At 35.6% G+C, this 18,305-nt stretch overlaps 2 protein-coding genes across 2 annotated transcripts in view; both read right to left on the minus strand.

The window, feature by feature from the left end:
- Positions 1-6,201, minus strand: part of LOC105161022 (nuclear pore complex protein NUP1) — a 10,719-nt gene extending 4,518 nt beyond the window's left edge. The window contains 5 exon segments of the mRNA XM_011078575.2: positions 1-19; positions 202-400; positions 1,043-1,158; positions 5,069-5,115; positions 5,824-6,201. The exon segment at positions 1-19 is cut by the window's left edge and continues 6 nt beyond it. Of these exon segments, the coding sequence (XP_011076877.1) occupies positions 1-19; positions 202-400; positions 1,043-1,158; positions 5,069-5,115; positions 5,824-6,103 (661 nt within the window). The 5' untranslated portion in view covers positions 6,104-6,201.
- LOC105161023 (calcium-dependent protein kinase 1-like) lies at positions 7,851-14,046 on the minus strand. Its single transcript, XM_011078576.2, has 8 exons — positions 13,688-14,046; positions 12,555-13,379; positions 10,495-10,638; positions 10,221-10,373; positions 9,299-9,414; positions 8,991-9,158; positions 8,412-8,636; positions 7,851-8,264 (listed from the first exon to the last, which is right to left on the minus strand). The coding sequence occupies exons 2-8, from the start codon at positions 13,336-13,338 to the stop codon at positions 8,136-8,138; spliced, it is 1,719 nt and encodes a 572-aa protein (XP_011076878.1). The 5' UTR covers positions 13,339-13,379; positions 13,688-14,046; the 3' UTR covers positions 7,851-8,135.

The following is an 18,305-nucleotide window of genomic DNA, read 5'->3' on the forward strand; positions in this document are numbered from 1 at the left end:
CAATATCGTCATCAAGGACCTGGAGATAGTTTCAGCAATATCAGCTTATGCTGCCTTAAAACAATTGTTATCAGCAGTATCAGCTTACACTGTGTCAGAACAATGAAGATACTACAAGACAACAATTGACCAGCAATACCACACAAGTAAGATAGTGCAACTGTTAGACATGGGGAGTTAACATCATAGGGTTTATCTTACTTTTGAATTGAGAATAGGAGTTGACATCACAGCAGAAGATCTAATCCCCTCACTTCTGTTTGTTTCCAAGGGTTCACTTGCAAATGGTTGAAGCCTTCCAAAATCTGAAGCAGTCTCTTCGTTCTTTTGGCCATCATCCGGAACAGACATGTCTACAGCTCTTGATTGCAGTAGCTCCGTCAGATGGACAATTTCAGACCTTCACCATCCAATGTCCCATTAGATAAATCAGTTTAAAAGAAAAGCAGACTAAAAGAAAGTAGAGGAAAAGCTGAGCAGGTATGTCAGTTAATAGTTAATACTGGAAAAATGAAACCCAGAGTTACATTACCACGCACGAAACCGGAACTTTTCCTACAAATGAAGTTATTACTCTGTATATAAAGTTAAAGTGGAATAATCAGCAACACTAAAGAACCATTAGAACATACATCTGATATCAAAATTATAATATTATACTGTGATCTAGTAATACTCTTAAATAAGTTGCGCAAAAAGCCATTGCACCACACCACCCTACAAACATCTTAGAACAAACTTTGGCCATGTCAAACATCTGCAAACGCATGACATAAAAGAATACAGACACCAGCAAGAGAATATTAGCAATTGGTCAATGACAGCAATACACATGCGGTTGATTTTTACAGAAATTCTTTAAGGCTTAGGATAAGGAAATTAGGTAAACAATAAAGTATTTACTAGACAAAGAACTTTCATACAAATGCCAAGAACCAAAGTGTAAGAACTAGCCAAACAAGCCACCATTAATTCGAAATCAAAGGTCGGAGAGAGTAATCTGAAAGCATCAGACCCTCACAATATGGTTTTAAAATATTACCTGGTGAAGGTCTTTTGCTTCAACAACTGTTCAAGCTCAGAGACCCTACTGCTGCTAGAACTATTAATTTGCTGATTGCACTCACGGCCTGCAGGCTCTTGTTCACTGTCCTGATTCTTCAACCATTAAATAAGAAAAAAGATATTCAGTCTTGGTAAAATTTAGGCAATAATATGCATTTTCATATTAGAAAGAAGATGATAGTACAAAAGATATATATTATGGAAAGCAGGATATCCACAAGGTACCAACTACTAGTCCAGTGTATGAGGTGCAGACCTTATATAAGAGTCCAACCTCACAAGCCTAGCAACAAAGTGGTTTTTTCAGAGATATAACACTTCATCATTTCTTGGGAGTCAAACTGAAAGCATGTTAATTTTGGAACTTCAGTGACCTAGACATCTAACAAACTGCATCCGTTAAATATACACCGGATACTGAATGCTTAATCAACACCTTGAAGCCAAGTTGCTTAGATAGCCAATTCATAGTTTAGGCTACTGCATGTAAAAAGCCTGTCGATTTACTATATATCCACCTCCGATAACATCCTCCTGGAGGAGCGGCTATATCGGGAAAGAAGGATCCATATTATCTAAAACTACTCATGAAAGTCTACGTGAAATTAGTCAAAAAGCAATCAGAAGTCGCCTGATTATATCATACATACACATCCAAAACTACTCCTGAATTACACTAGATAGCCTCTACATGAAGGTAGTCCAAAAGCAATTAGACATGGCTTGATTACACACACACACACACGCACGCAGATACATGATGAAATAAAGTAAACATCCGTGGAAGATAACTGCAAGCATATCCAATGCAGACTAAGGTCTGCGATTTTAGGAAAAGCACGGACAAGAAACTCCAAAAGCAATATGATGGCTTTCCCAGCAGCTCTCAGTCAATAAAGCTATCTCATGTATTAGATATTTCATATATTAAAGCAATTTGTGTCTGTACTTTTAACATTAGTTCCAGCACAAAACCACACCACCACATCCCCAACCCCAAAACAAAGAAAACCCAACAAGAATAGAAGTTATTACTTCAAACATATTCAAAAATTAGACAATATACTATGATAGTAGATCACCAGCATGACAATTAGTATACTAATTGATAATGGAAACCTAGCTCCCCTCATCCCATTTAAGAGAGTAGCTTATCTACTACAACCGACTTTCATGCAATTCTAGGCTTCAGACATAGACATGCTTACTGGTTATACATGCTATTATGTTTATGTCTCAGATCACTAAGTTAGACGTGAAATGCAGACACTTAAATACTTCTCCTCAAGTTGCACGACCTCAATATCACCCATGATTGCCAGTCCAAGTACAGTAATATCTTAACCATGAAATACAAGAAATTCATGTAAAGAGATATCAGTATTAATGTCAAATGGCATCACATAAAAATCAGAGAAACCATTCTGTTCCTAAATCAAGTGCAGTTAAGTGATTGACTATTACAAACAACCCAGGCCAACCCCACCTCAACCATAGTTGTAAATTGCGCGCCATGGCACACAGGCACGCATTCCTTTTGGGCTGGGGCTTACAAAAGACTGGGCGAGGCCCAGTTTTTTTGAAACACTGGGCTTCGCCAGTGTAAATAAAGGCTGGGAACAGTGGAAAGCCCAGCCTTTATTTAAGCTGATTTATAAAAAAAAAAGTTAAATCAAAATATGTGTAAAAAAACGTAAAGAAGAATCAGTAATTAGGGTTTTTTTAGCAAAGAAGAAACAGCAACAACATAAAGAAAAAGAGAGACGAGTCAGACCACAGCAGCGGGCCTCACCAGTCACCACCAAGCGCTTTTTTAGCAAAGAAGAAACAGCAACAAAGTAACGAAAAAGAGAGCTAGTCAGACCACAGCAGCGGCTCGGCGGTGGCTCACCAGTCACCACCAAGCGCGGGCGACAACAGCGGCAGCAGCGGACAGAAAGTCTTTTTTAAATAACCTCATATGTTTTTCCCTTTCTTGTGTTATTTTATTTTACAAATTAAACCTATGTTTAAATTTTATTTACTCTTTCTTGGTTTGTTTTATTTACAACTTAGAACTTGTTTTTTTTCCTTATTTTTTCAGATTAATACAGCTATTTCTAGCTAGAATTCTAGAAATAATGTCTACCAAGTCAAATATATTTTTCTAGAAATTTTCTAGTCTTTATATTTACTGATTTGTGCATTGTTGATGTGAATATATATATTCATGTATGAAATATATAATTTATTTCTGTATACGTGCGCCGTACTGTAAAAATGCGCACGCTGCGCGATACGCCACGTCTCTAAGGGACCCTTGCGCCATAGCGCGCCCGTGCGCTATTAACAACTGTGACCTCAACTTAAAGAAAAAGGGAAAGAAGAGGAAATATGTAAAAGAAATACCTACAATGGCTCAATTGTTTCTATCCACTATTTTCTCAGTATCTATGTTTAACGAGGCAGCACCCAGACATGCACAGTCACTATATCCAGCCCAAGATACTCTTCGATCACATAAAATATGACTATAAAAATCAATCGTTCTACAGATAGAAATGAAGATCTATAATGCATCTGCAAACGTAGTACTTAGAGGAGGAAACAACACAGCACATCACAACAATACACAATAATTCCAGTGTCCAATAAGTGATTGATAGAAACCCAACCTCTCAAGTCTCAACAGTCCCTTCAACTAAACAAAACTCAAAAATAACCAGCAAGAGTGCACTGTCAACAAAGCTATGCACTCAAACACTCATTCCCATATTAGTCAATGGCGCGCTAAGGCACGCGCCATGGCACGAGAGGCGCAGCCCTCGGGCCATACGGCGCCCATGGAAAGCCTGGGCACCATTTCGGACTGCCCAGGCGCGCGCCAGGTGCTCCATGGAGAAATCGGCCTGGGTTTTGGCTGGGCTGCCCAGGCCCATGAGTTAAGACAATAAATTAGGTTAATTAACCCTAATTATAAAAGGAATTTAGGGTTTATAAAAGGAATTTTAGCAAATTAAGAAGTATGCATGCATGGGTAACTTTCACTCTTGAGTCTTATTTATTCAGTTCTCTCTTCTTCCTCTTTCAACGCATTTCCTTCTCAATTCTTCTCTTTTTCTTTCTTCCATAGTATCTGCCACTGCTGTTCACTGGTATGACTTTTTTTTAAATTTATGAAGTGTAAATTTTTGGTCTAATTATGCTGATTGAATCTTTGAAATTGATGTGATTTTATTAATCTTTGAGTGTTTTAGTTGTTATGTTAGTGTTTTCTTTTTGGGATGATTAATTACAATATTTTATTGTATGTTTATGTCTATATTTATTGTAGATTGATAGAATACATTGCCACTATTTATATTTATACATTAATCTAATCAAAATAATACTAATTATATAAGTATATAGATTATTTCTTATATTTGCACCATCCTTCGAAAAGGCGCGCGCCGCGCAGTGCGCCATAGCTCCAGGAGCCCTTGGCGCCATTGTGCGCCATGCGCCACTGACTACTATGCTCATTCCCCAGTTACAAACCCAAATTTCTAGAATGCGTTGTTCAAGCATATATAACTATCACCTCCGGAGTTTCAATAAATTGAACAGACATCTATAGATACTCCCCATAAGACAGCAGAGTCACATAAATGGAACTCCAAGCACCCCAAAAGATAAAGAATTTAACAAATAAAATCTCTTATGATTTCTTTACACAAGTAGCATTTGTCTAGAAGCTGGGATATTGTAAAAGTTCTATATAAACAAGTGGTGTAAAACCCAGAGGAAATGATACCTCTTTTTCATATTCATGCCCTAAGTATTCCTTAAATTTTATTATTTATATAGACTAACTAACAGTATATGGATATTCTCATCTAAAGGGAACTACACAACATCACACAAGTCTCAACCTACATATAGGCTTGCAGCAACACATCAATTCAAAGAAATGGAAATAGAAACGAAATATCAATAGAAGATAATCTGAAAAAACAAAAAAAATGCATATAACTAAACTCACATCAACAATTGTCCGTTGAACTGCACCACTCACATCATCGTTCACCTCTGTTCACATCAGAAGATACATGTCAACAAATAACATAAGATACTTCAAGTACGTCCCATGATCAGGGACATTGTGAGCTTTCCAGCCTCTAAACACCCAGTGGTCGCATTAACAAATGCTACAATAGCAATGATGGAAACTACAAATGCTACAATAGCAATGATGGAAACTACAAATGCTAACTGACATACTAAGTCTACGAATTTAGTCTATAAAGACCAAAAGCACACAAACACAATGATGCAAAGCTCATCCTTAAAGCACAAATCTACATTTACGCTTCATAGCCAATTACATCCAAGAATGCATTTACTAATTACTAGAAAAATAAATGAACAAGTAAAACCAGATGACAGCAATTATTCTTTAATTTTTGTTTCAAAAACAATCTGTGCAGAAAAGAAAATGTACATCTATTCCCAATAAAACAGTTGACAACATAGATATAAAACTACACTACACAAATTAATGCCACATTTGCCAAATAAACAAAATCATTCCCCTAATGTCATGTCTGGTTCACAAGCTACCCAAATCAAAACAAAAATCCCGTGTAAAAAATCAAATATTCTGAAGAAAAATGTGCAGAAAAGATGAAAAGTAAATTTGTGACTCAAACGAAAACGCAAAACTCAACGGCCTTAACTAATCAAACGAAAAGAATAATAACTAGAACCCTTTTTCCAAATTGTAAAACAACATAAAACCTGGTGGCTGAGGCGGCGGCGGTGCTGGGAGACGCTTGCGGAAAACGGAGGCGAAGAAGCGTTCCGCCCCGTAAGATATGAGCTTCGAGGCGGGGTCCACCACCAGCTTCGTTAACCAGCTGCTAGTGTTGTTGTTTCCTCGTAGGGCAGTGGGGGGTCGGTCGTATGGCGTCGTCTGTCTGCGGAAGGGCTTCTTCCGGAACTTTCCTCCCGCTCCTCCACCACCGTATGAAGAGGAGCTGGTGTTGCCGGTGGCTCCACCTTGTTCCGCCGTCGCCATTTGTTCGATTCTGAAAGTTCGCGTCGAAGACAGAGGGGGAGAGAGAGAGAGAGAGAGAGAGGGATGACCAATATTAGGGTTTTATTTTGGTTAGGGGACACAGAAAGCGATGCTCCTTAATTTAAAAATAATAAATAAAAATAAAAATAGCACCGAAATCCGATTCATACTATAATTCAATATCGTTTTATTTTAAAAAATAAAATACATTTACTCGATTTTATGCGGTGTACCAAACTCGATTTGCCAATTTCAAACTTCCAAATCCACATCTACCTTCACAACTCGGGTTTAATGAAATTTATCGCACGTGATATTATAAATAAATTAATTATTTTTTATAAAAGAAGAATAATTTATGAAGATTAAATATTTTATTTTAAAAATAAATAATTATATTTTTCTCTTCTAAAACTTGGTGTAATTACACATAAATTCTTCATAATTCGGAAAATTTCATTTAGTACCCTTGAAATTTGATTTCATCTAACAAATAAGTTTCTCCATTAGTCAAATTTCGAATAAAACTAAATTTGATAAATAAGTTTTAAAAAAAAGAAGGAATTAGATCATTTTGTAAATATCTAGAAAAGTGGAGTTATTTAGAACCAAATATTTTCATATCTAGAGACAAATGTATAAAATCACATACAATTCCCCTCAAGTGGGCTTGGTGGAATAATAAATCCCAGTAAACCTGATAGGATTGGAATAATCTTTTTACCATTCTCTATCTCAAGCCCAAATGACTAAACTAAATGTAACTAAACAAAGGATTGAGCTGAATATCTCAAGATATCCAGTCCAATCCTCACGAGTAAACAATGCCCACATGATTTATTATACAGCATCACGGATGAGATTCAATTCGGAAGGGGAGTAAAAGAGTTAAACTCCTCGCGACAAGTATGATTGTAAGGGTTCGATCTTGTTTATCGGTAAGAGTTCACCTTAAATTCAAACTTACTTACCACTAGACCAACAACTTATTGATTAGATGATATTTAATTTTTCTTCTGAAAGCGTATAAAACGCTATTTGTTGAAAGAGTTGTATAAGCTCTCAAAGATTGAGTTTTTGGACCTCTACTCTAAAAGCGTATTGGGAGGTTATATTAGAAACTTTGTATCAAATTGCACACCACCCCTTCAAAAATTGAGTTTTTGGACCCCTAAAAAACACAAAAAAGAAAAAGAAATGTTATGCCTGTGAAAAATTAACATTTGTTGCTAATTGCCCAAAAAGGACAATTATGTCCTTTATGTCCTAAATTTTGATTTGTAGGTTACTACAACATTGCAATTATTTAAATTAATATATATATTTTATAATTTATGTAAGCAGAACCCACATTGAACACAATTAAGAAATTTTAATTTGGTGGACTGGATTGGAACCATGAATTTCAACCTACATTGCCAACCAAAAATTCTAACTCAGATCGAACCTCAATCAATTATATCATGTAATTACTGTACAATTAAGGGAAAGTGATTAATCACATAAGAAGCATATTACACTTACCCAATGATTGATTTAGTTCGAACAAACCTGATTTGAGTAATAATTTTTCCAATCCACCCCTACACATGATATTACAACTCAACTATAATTTCAAGAACTTACAAGTTGGTAAGTCATGATCTTGCTTTACTACAAGCAAACTCTGCCTTGCTCTCCGCAACATAACCTGTTCATCAATACATTCATCTTCCCTCACATTTATCAACCTTTGAGCCCGAAAAAATTAATCAAAACAACAGGGAAATCACATTTAAAAGCACCAAAAACTCGAATAGTGCCTCTGAAAACTTGCATTGTCTTAGATTTGTAGTATAGAAAATAACTTAAGCTTGGGAAAACGTCGCAACGTAAGTTAAGAGAGGGTTCAGCCAAATTTCCGAAGTTCAAGCACAGACCAAGAACCATCGCCTACGTTCTTTACTCTACAACTCTTAACAGCGGATATTTTCTTTTGATCCAAAGAGAAAAAGGAATAGGAAAGAATGAAAGAAAAACATCTCTTTGAAGCTCAGGTCAGTTTTAGCGCCTCTCTAAAATTTATGCTGAAGCTGTTCTCCATACCTCTTTTACCACCACCGGCAGCGGGATTGCCCTTTTGCATCATGGTCACAAACTCGTTATAATCGATACGTCCATCCTGCATGGAATATAGGTCGGTTGTAAACCCACTAATGGATAAATATGAATCAAGATCTAACAATGGTAGAATTCTTTATTTGATCCTCATCAGACATTAGCATCCGAAAAGTTATTGCATTGAAATAGAGCAAAAGGATGAACTCACATTGTCCTGGTCAACTTCTCGGATCATTTCTTCAAGGCGGGTATCATCGAAGCCAAACTCCACACAAGCCTGTTGAAGCTCATCGGGGGTGATATAGCCACTTCCATCTTTATCAAAGTATGAGAAAGCAGTAAATAGATGATCCTCTCTCTCGATTTTGTTGAGATGCAATGTCGCTGCTATAAACTCTCCATAATCAATTGTTCCGCTGTTATCAACATCGGCCTGTCGTTCAGGAAAGTCAAGTGACAATTCATGAATCTAACTTTTCCTTGTGCTAAACTGCTGATGAGTTCTAAGACACACGATTCTGAACAACCAATAACAGATTTCATCAGAAGCAAATAAGCAGCTAAGTCTGCTCCAGTATTTTAGCCTCAGTTCGTTGTTTTGATAGTAATTGTTGTTAAAAATCGGTAATTCATTAGAATATTGACTTAAAACTTAATAAAGTTGGGAGTATTGCATAAAACCTTTGCTATAAGACAGTTAGACAATATGCTATGATTTCAACAGACAGAAACCAAGTGAACGAATAAAATGTTCTTCACACTAAAGATTTTGGGATTCGAAAATTACTGCTTGCATTAGATCATAAATCTCGGACTCCATTAAGTTGGCGCCAACTCTTTTCAGTCCAGCTTTGAGTTCTTCGAAAGTGATTTGACCACTATTATCTGTGTCTATCATCTTGAACATTTCTTTTAGCCCAGCAATTTCATCTTCAGATAGAGACTCTGCAATTACCTGCAGCAAAGGTGTTTTTCATCAAACAGAAACCAAGAAGTACAAGTTTAACCTCAATATCTATTAGATACGGTAATTTTATCATCACTTTCTCGGATACAAAAAGCTCCTAAATAGAAATGTAAAATCTTGGGACTTACTCTAAGAGCCATTTTCTTGAGTCTGTTCATTGCAGAAAAATGTTTCATGCGACTAAGAACTGCAGAATCAAGAGGTTTGTCAGGTGCCACGCCATCAACTTGAACCCAAGGGTGGCCTGTAGACAATTCAAGGTTCATATGAGCAGAGAAGTCTGAATAACTTCCAATCCACACGCTCACACACTTACTGAATCATCACCTGCTCTTTTTTTAGTGGACACGCCTAAACCTAAGTTTTTTTTTTTTTTTGGCACCTCAACCTTAAGCAGTACCCATGTATTGTTCTAAACAAAAAAGTTTCTCGTTTTTCCCCGATAAACAGGACAAGATCAATGAGTCAAAACAACCCACAACACATTTAAGGCGGCAGCAGATTTCTATATTCGTTCAACCATAATCTGCCTTGACGGAATCTTGTCATAAGTGACAATAAGAGTTTATTTCACCAACATTCAGGGTATTCATGCAAATACAGTAAATATGACTAGTTACAAAAACTTCAAGGAGTAACGAATGAATCATAATCTCTAAAGATTGATTAAAGAAAAAGTCAAGGAAACTAAAGTTGATTTAGCGTGCCTCAGGCATGCTTCATTAAGATCAAAACATGAGTTTTTTTTCCTATCGTTGGCATGCTAACATTTGTTTCGAGTGTTTATAAGAATTTAAGTTTGTGCCCCGAGAAATTGGAATATCAATTCAAATCCCTGGATCGAAGCATATATTGTATATTTTCTTAAATTTCTTAACATATGTTGAAATATTAACTCAATTGTCTCCAAGTAGTGACCTGCCACATTTAGTGTTTTCATTTGATTGAGTTGAGCAAGTATATCATAGTTGCAGTCAGGGATCAAAACCGTTACAAGTAAGTTCCATGCAGGCCTTCAATAGCTACATATATTCCACGAAAAATACTTACACAGGACTTCATGGGCAGTTAAACGCCGTTTGGGGTCTCGAACGAGCATTTTTCTTACCAAATCTTTTGCATCTTCAGATATACTAGGCCAAGGGTCCGATGTGAAGTCAAGATCACCATGCAGGACTTGCTCAAATATTCCTTGCTCGGATTCTGATATCATGAAAAAAAAGAAATACCAAAAATGCTTATATAACTACCTATTTTCTGCTTTCATGCAAGGTTTACAAGATATATCTAAATTTTGATGACTTAAGAGTTTGCTAGATCTCACCCGCCCAGAACGGAGGAACTCCACTGAGCAAAATGTAGACAATCACTCCAGCACTCCAGACATCAGCTTCAGGACCATAGCGCTTTCGAAGAACTTCTGGTGCAACATAATACGGACTGCCTACCACGTCGTTGAACTTTTCGCCTGAAAATAGAAAAGAATCATCTCCTCCGTGATGGACTGAACAAAGGTAAATGACCTAAAAATTTTGGCACAAGGAGATAAAACCAGAATTCTTTAAGAAGTCTTCACAGCTTCTTATTTGAAGTAGCTGAAGTCAAAGTATTTGCACACACTGAATGTATCTTTATGAACACTGTATTTGTACATTAATCTGAAACCAGATATTCACAACTAATCAGGACAACCAGTCAGATAGAAATTGCATACAATACAAGTGATACGGATTTTTGTCAAAAGAGTACAAAGAAACTCACTGTTCTCACCACAGCTTTAGACGTCATGTTTATGTTGATGCAATTGCACTTGTTTGAGTCAACATGTGCATATTGTTTTCGTTAATGTTCATAAGCCTGACCAGTTGAGCTGCGTTTAAAGGAAGGCCCTAAATTTAAGGTTTGGCAATCTAATGACTTTTACCATAACTGTCATTCGACACTAGAATCATAAAAACTTCTTATATCTGAAATGGAACTCCCAATTAATGAGCAAACCTAGTAGCATGTCTGGAAAGTTCCATGATCCATCGATTGCGCGTGGTGCATTACTTCATTGCAGCATATGAACACGTCTTTCTTATAAGCTTGAAACCATTAGTTATTGAGGTTCTAAAGTAGTAGCGCCAAGGTCCGAAATGTGGACCCGTCGAAAAAAGAGAACGTGTTACTTTGTCTTTGTTTTAGCATTAAAATTCTAGGACATTGATACACTTCAAAGGTAATGGATGAATTAGGTGAATATGATAAGAGTCATCTAGACAAACTACAGTCAGTGCAAAGATTCATCAGATCATAAGAGCTTTAGTCGATCAACCGCAGATAGCAATCAGCAACATTTTTTGTAAACAGACAGTAGTATGTGCAAGCTCGAAACAGGGAGAAATGAGGCAACAAACATATGATGACCATAGTATACTAAATCACTAAAACACTTATAGTAGCTTTAACATCAATCAGAATACCTGAAATTGCTAAATTTACTGTCAGGCCATTTGAAATCAGCATATCATTCGCTAGGATGCAGTCCTAATATGAACGTATGAGATACATGACAAATTTGTGGTAGAATTAAAGGCATTACACACACATAACAAACTTAATTTAGGTGATTATCCCACAGTTTACACCATAACTGTCGCAAGGAGGGGCGTGCATATCTACTACCTCATAATGACGCTAAAACATTTCATGTTAAAAGTTTCATTAAAGGGACTTGATACGGAACAACTAAGTTTTTATGACGAGATTTTCCATAAATTCATAGAAAAAAAACTTAACAGTATCAACACCTTTAGGTCTCAATTAACAGTATCATTAATTACTAATTAACAAAAACAAAGAGAACTCCAACAAGAAGCAATTTCAACAATCCAAATAATATCATACAGCTTGCTAAACAAATAATAATTCCCAAGTTATAGCTGCACACAAAAGATCCATAAATCCTTCTAATGGGATTTCAACAATATTATAATACTAACACTTCCAAATATGGATCCAGCATTAACGCCACTGATATTAAATGGGAAAATACAAGCTTATTTCCAAAGTCTAGATGCTTCCCAGCAAAAAAGCACTTATGATAATTCAATATTGATGGAAAAAGGCAGAAGGTTAAAAGTTAACAAAAAAAACTTTATCTTTGCTCGTTTTCTTTAATTGGAGAATACCATCTCCAAGGCCTATCGTCAGCTTCACAAAAATAATCAATAAGTTCAGCTGCTTATAAATGAAAAGGCTAGAGCAAGCAAAACACTGTCATTTTCATTTTTGCATATTGACTATTATGCTCATGTGACACTACGGACTAACTAGCAAAGCTCCGGTAGAGCATGAATGGGGAACGTCTTTACTCCTAGATAACATAACTTAAATACATACCTGGCTTGAAGAATATTGACAATCCAAAATCAATTGTTTTAAGAAGTGAATCCTCCTTTTGATCAACAAGTAGGAAATTCTCTGGCTTAAGGTCACGATGCATGACACCCAAAGAATGACAAGCTTCCACCACTCCAACGATAGTCCTGGTAAGCTCAGCTGCCTTCCTTTCAGTATAATGCCCACGTTGTATTATCCGGTCAAAAAGCTCACCCCCTGCACACAACTCCATGACAAGATGAACTGCAACAGCATCCTCATAAGCACCTTTAATGGATATAACATTAGGATGCCCAGCAAGATGGTGCATTATCTGAATCTCCCTTCTAACATCCTCAACATCTTCATCAGTTAGCAACTTTCTCTTAGCAATTGACTTGCAAGCATACTGAATCCCAGTTGCCTTCTCCACACACAGGAATGTAGTTCCAAACTGCCCTTGTCCTAATTTCTTTCCAATACTGAAAAACTCCTTCAAATTCCCAGTTTTCCTTTGTAACACAGAATCAGTCCTGAGCCCTGCACTCGTATTCCTCTTCATAGGCTTCTTATTATTTGATGGTTGCTCTTGTTTCGGTTCGGGCTTAGGCATTGTCAATTGTTCTGGTGGTGTACTTTGGACAGACACTGTTGACTCAAGTTCAACTGGAGTCTCATTCTTGGCATTCTCTCCATTGACAGAAGCAGCAGTATTATCCGGGACAGGGGATCGCCACATAGCCGCAGAAACGGATTGAAAAATTCCATTTTTGGATATGCCTGGTCCAACACAAGTATTCCCCATCTCCACTAGAATAAACTCAATCAACTCCTTGCTCAAATTCTCTGTATTTCCACAAATAAAATACCAAGCTAAAGTGAAATTAAGATCTATCTTAAGATCAAATTTAAAACAACTTAGATTTTTTTTTCCTTTTCACTTCAAATTGCCAAAAACATACTGGCTACAAACCCATCCAATTAAAGATAGATATGAGTTCAGAATAATCAGTTTAATTGTCACTGATCTTGACTCAGCTAATGGAGGGCAGCATACACATTCAAACAATAACATTTATCTAAAGTTTTCAAGCACAGTCCAGCAATCCAAAACGGAAAAGAAAAACAAAAACAAGATTGGAAGAACATCAAACCTAGAACAAGTCAAAGGAGCCCACTTTCTGAAGTCTGCTAAAGAGAACAAAGAAATAATGACCAAGGAGAAAGGCCCATCAAGAAAGTTGCTTCATTTTTCTTCAGACCGAAAAAATCAATTAAAATCGAGGGAAAGGTCAAAGCATATCAAGAGGCTGCTAGAATACAAAGAAGAACAACTTGAGATCTTGATGAGAACCAGGTTTCATCCAGTCCCCACTATGGCTTATGAGAAGTGATCTATTTCCTTAATGGGCGTCGATTTTTTTAGTAGAAAATTCAAGTGAATTTACGTTCGTGTATGTATCTATCTGTATTGGAGTAGCTGTGCTGCACAGACGGGTGCATATAGACAGGCTCGCACAAGAAACGCGTTTTACTAAAATTTATATCTCTTTGGACAGTTCTTCTCAACTGGGTTTGTGTCCTAACGTCAACTTAGTTCAACCTCTGCCGGACGTAACAAATTCGGAATGGGTTGAGTATAGGGTCCTTCCCAATTCGGTGAACCAATCTAATCGAATTAATCGAAATCGAAATCGAACCAAAATATTGGGTTCGGTATTCATTTTTTTTTTTTTTTTTTTTTTTTTTTTTTTTGAGAAAATTTTGATTTTCAATTTTTAGGATAGGTTTATTGGACTATATCGAACACTGAAAATTTATTTTATATTTATTTTTTTACATAATTATTATTTAAATATTAATTATTTTTACACTTCTTTTTTTATTATTATTTTACTACATTTGAAAAAAATTAAAATATAAAAAGTGTCATTACAAAAACATTAATGAATTCATCTTTAAGTAAAAAGTGGAAAATTTAGAATAAGATTACATGTTTCAACCTGGTGACTTTTTCTTTTGTTTGAAAAGATACTTTTCTCTTAATTCTCGATGTTACCTATTTCATAACTAATTAAATTAATCACGAATAGAAATAACAAGACTTACATATATTACACAAATGCCCAGAAATAATAAGTACATTATACCTCAATAGTAGGTATCACTTGGGGGCCCGTACAAGTACTACTGTTATGCCCTCATCCATTGCATTTTTTATACTAATTAAATTTGATTTCTTCACAATAGCTATTTCCCCTAGTTATTTTGTTATACTCTGCTTTGATCTTTCAGGTAACCTCTTACTCACATGAGGCTTTAAGTTTGTAGGATTTATATCTACATCTTAGGGCCAAAATGAAAGTTTGGGAATAGGATGAATAATATGACTGTATGCTCCCATATATCTTTCCTTCCTAAACATATTGTTAGCGAAATTCTCCAATTTATCTCGTCTATATGTTATGCCAAGTGTAACATATCTACAAAGAATTCCTCTGATATCCCAAACCATATTGTCTGTCACATGTTCGACGTGCCAAGTTCACCACATAATCCACACTACCATCCTGGACTTCAAACTCAAACTGACTAGCCATAAGTAGTTTGCAATTCCTTGACTCGTCCCTCGTGTCATCGAGCACTTTCACAACATTTGGAAGAGTAGAGTTGGACCACTTCAAAGCTTTTTCTCTCTGGTTCTGGAGGTGACTCATTAATTTGACCCTCAAGCCATCAAGCAAATTCTGCACTGGCTTACCTAGGAGCTCACCTACCAAGTGGTTGAAAGACTCACTGATGTTGTTGGATACATGATCATTTTTTAGCATCAGATCAAATGTATATCTAGACCATTGCTCAGTCGAAATCTTCAAAAGCCAATCATATGCATCAGGCTTTAACTCTTTCATTTCGTACATTTCAAAATTGAACCCAATTGCATTATATGATCTTGTAGCCTGTCAAAAATATAGTGCAGCTCCAGCAAACAAAGGCCTGAAGTTGGCATATGTATACCTCGCACATCTTCTATGAAATATGCTTCCAGATGCTATAATTTACATAGGCTAAAAATTAGTGAAAAACTATCAGATGAATCAACCTATTGGAGTCGTAATATATGCCCAAAAAAAAGAGTAGAACAAAAGCTCATTGATGTTAACTTAATCCTCTAAACATACTACTACAATCCACAAAAAACCTTTATTCAAAACGTACATCTAGTGCCCCCAAAATTGGTATATGTGGTGCTAGTTGCCCTAAAACTTCTGCTTGATTTATATTTTTTCATGAATGATTCATAAAAACTTTAGATAACTGGTGAACAATTGTGGTCTTTTTTAAAATTTCAAGATTAAAAATGTTCGTTCTCATAAAAAGAGCTTGTATTTAATGTCTGCAAAATAATTTGTATTATGCAAGTGGCTTTCTGAATTGTAATATTTTAACTTTTGACTTCCAACTTTGTCATGCTTGCATTCATATGCATCATTTGTTTAATTTACTCCTACAAATTTTGTTGGCGTATGAGTTATATGGTGTAAATTGTACATTGAACAGTCAATATGATCTCCATAACTAAGATTTTTGTGATGATATGTTGAGCAAGAAAGTGACAAATAACATAAATAAAACTATAATCACAACTCAAAGTTTTCTCTACCAACAAACAATTCTATGTTGTTGCAAAAATATATTTGAGAATTGCAAATTATATCTCCATAAACTTTTCACATAAAAAATTAAAAAACAATTGCTTGTTTGTTGTCGCTGCTGTAAATGAGTCTTGCAGTCGCCAATTGAGGAGTCAAAGAGTTGGTTTACATAGAAAAAAAGGGTTAAAACCCTGCGTGTGCTAACACTTATAAACAAACTTATCGAATCAGGAAGCTCTGAAAAAGGGAAGGTACCCGCACTAACATCCAATTTTTTAACGACTGGATTGGGGTTTGATCGTATTTCAGTTCTAGTGTGTTCATATGATAAATGTTAAGAAAAATATTACCCTTTACCAAAAGAGTAAATCCCCTTTTATAGACCTCACCCTCTGTCGGCTGGAGGAGCTCAATCCCGAAAGGACTTGGGGAAGCAATTATTGCATGATAGAATCCAACCATTAAGGGGATCCTCTCGCTTGTGTCATTGACAATTGGAGACTTATCTTCTAAATCCATAAGCTTTCTCCCGCGATAAGCTCCCAGAATTCCTAGGGGATAGTTAGAACAGGTTCAACAACAGCCCTAAATCCTCGGGGATTCTTCGTGGCCAAGTGGTTGTTATCCTTTTGAGTTGTTCGATCGGGATTCCACCACATAGGAGTGGGAATGTGATCATGTCTAGTTGGCCGCACTATCAACCCTCCCTGAGGCCCTCCATGGATCTCCCTAGGCTTTTTGGGTCTTGCTTAACAGATCTCCCATAAGACTCAGGCTCTAGTGGTTCCTTCCTTGCTTAGGCTGCGACCCTCAATTCCACTTGGTCGCCATCCAACTTGGACTCCCTATTGGGCCACATATACGTTGGGGCATCAAGGGGATTGGGGTGGGCAGCCAAGGGAGGAAGGGTGGGGAGGGAATAGGGGTTAATTCAATTCAATTTAATTTAAAAAAACTAATTTATTTTTTGTAATTATATATAATATATATTTAATATTGATTAAATTTAGGTTATTAATCTTTTATAAATTTAAGATTAACGATTGAGATAAATTAATTAGATCCTACAACTTTTATATACTAAAAAAAAGATACAACAATCATTAGAAAAAGGAATAATATATATGGTAGGGATATAACGATCACTTAGGAAAAAAATTAACATTATTAATTGTATTTAACAGAGATGGATAAGTGAGTTGTACTTAAAAAAATAAAAGAATTTTTTAATCTATTTCTAAAACATCTAGAAATTTTATGAGCTTTCAAAACACAGAGGATGGGTTTATCTGAGTTTTCAAAACAAAGATGCTATTTGGCCCATTCAAGAAAAGGGTGTTAATTGTGCTACTATTTGGCTTCTACGAATTTATACTTTGAAATTCATTTCTACTTGTATTTTGACAATAACTTCATTATGAAATGTTGGTTCGAGTGAAAAAACAGCTGATTGCAATGAAGAGGTTGAAAATTGAAATGGGGTGATGACCTAGTTGGGTCAAGTTTCGTGGAATTTTGAAAATGTTCAAAATTTAGCTGTTTTGCACGGTTTTATTAAAGAAAGTTTGCTTCCCTTTCAAACTAACTTGTAGTCATTATTATGCTTAACAAATTTACCACACAAATGAGGAAATTCAATACAAAAGAAGTGTGATCATATTGAATAACTTTAATAATTTCTCCCCCTCCCCCCACACAAAATAAAAAATAAAAAATAAAACTTTATACTGCATTTATGAATAACTTTTTCTTTTCAAGTTTTTCCATATTTTCTTTTAGAAAATTTGTTTTGGTGATTTTTACAAATTTTTAATACCACTTAAATAAATTTCTCAATTATAAATATCAAACCAAATTATTAAATCAAAATAGAAAATGAAACTTGTTCACTAAAGAACTCAATCTACCACGACCCTCTAATAAAAAAGAGGTTTAATGTAATTTATCCCTATGCTTTTTAAAATGAAGCAATTTATCTCCCTATTTAATGAAGTAAATTTTTTTATTTAAAAAATACAGATGAATAAATTACTACATTTTAAAAATTATAAGGAGGTAAATTGCATTTTTTTCACAACGAAATAATTTGTTGGGTTGTAAGTCATCGAACGAGTTT

The sequence above is a fragment of the Sesamum indicum genome, linkage group LG4, assembly GCF_000512975.1.
Source record: "Sesamum indicum cultivar Zhongzhi No. 13 linkage group LG4, S_indicum_v1.0, whole genome shotgun sequence".
In the NCBI taxonomy this organism is placed as follows: domain Eukaryota; kingdom Viridiplantae; phylum Streptophyta; class Magnoliopsida; order Lamiales; family Pedaliaceae; genus Sesamum; species Sesamum indicum.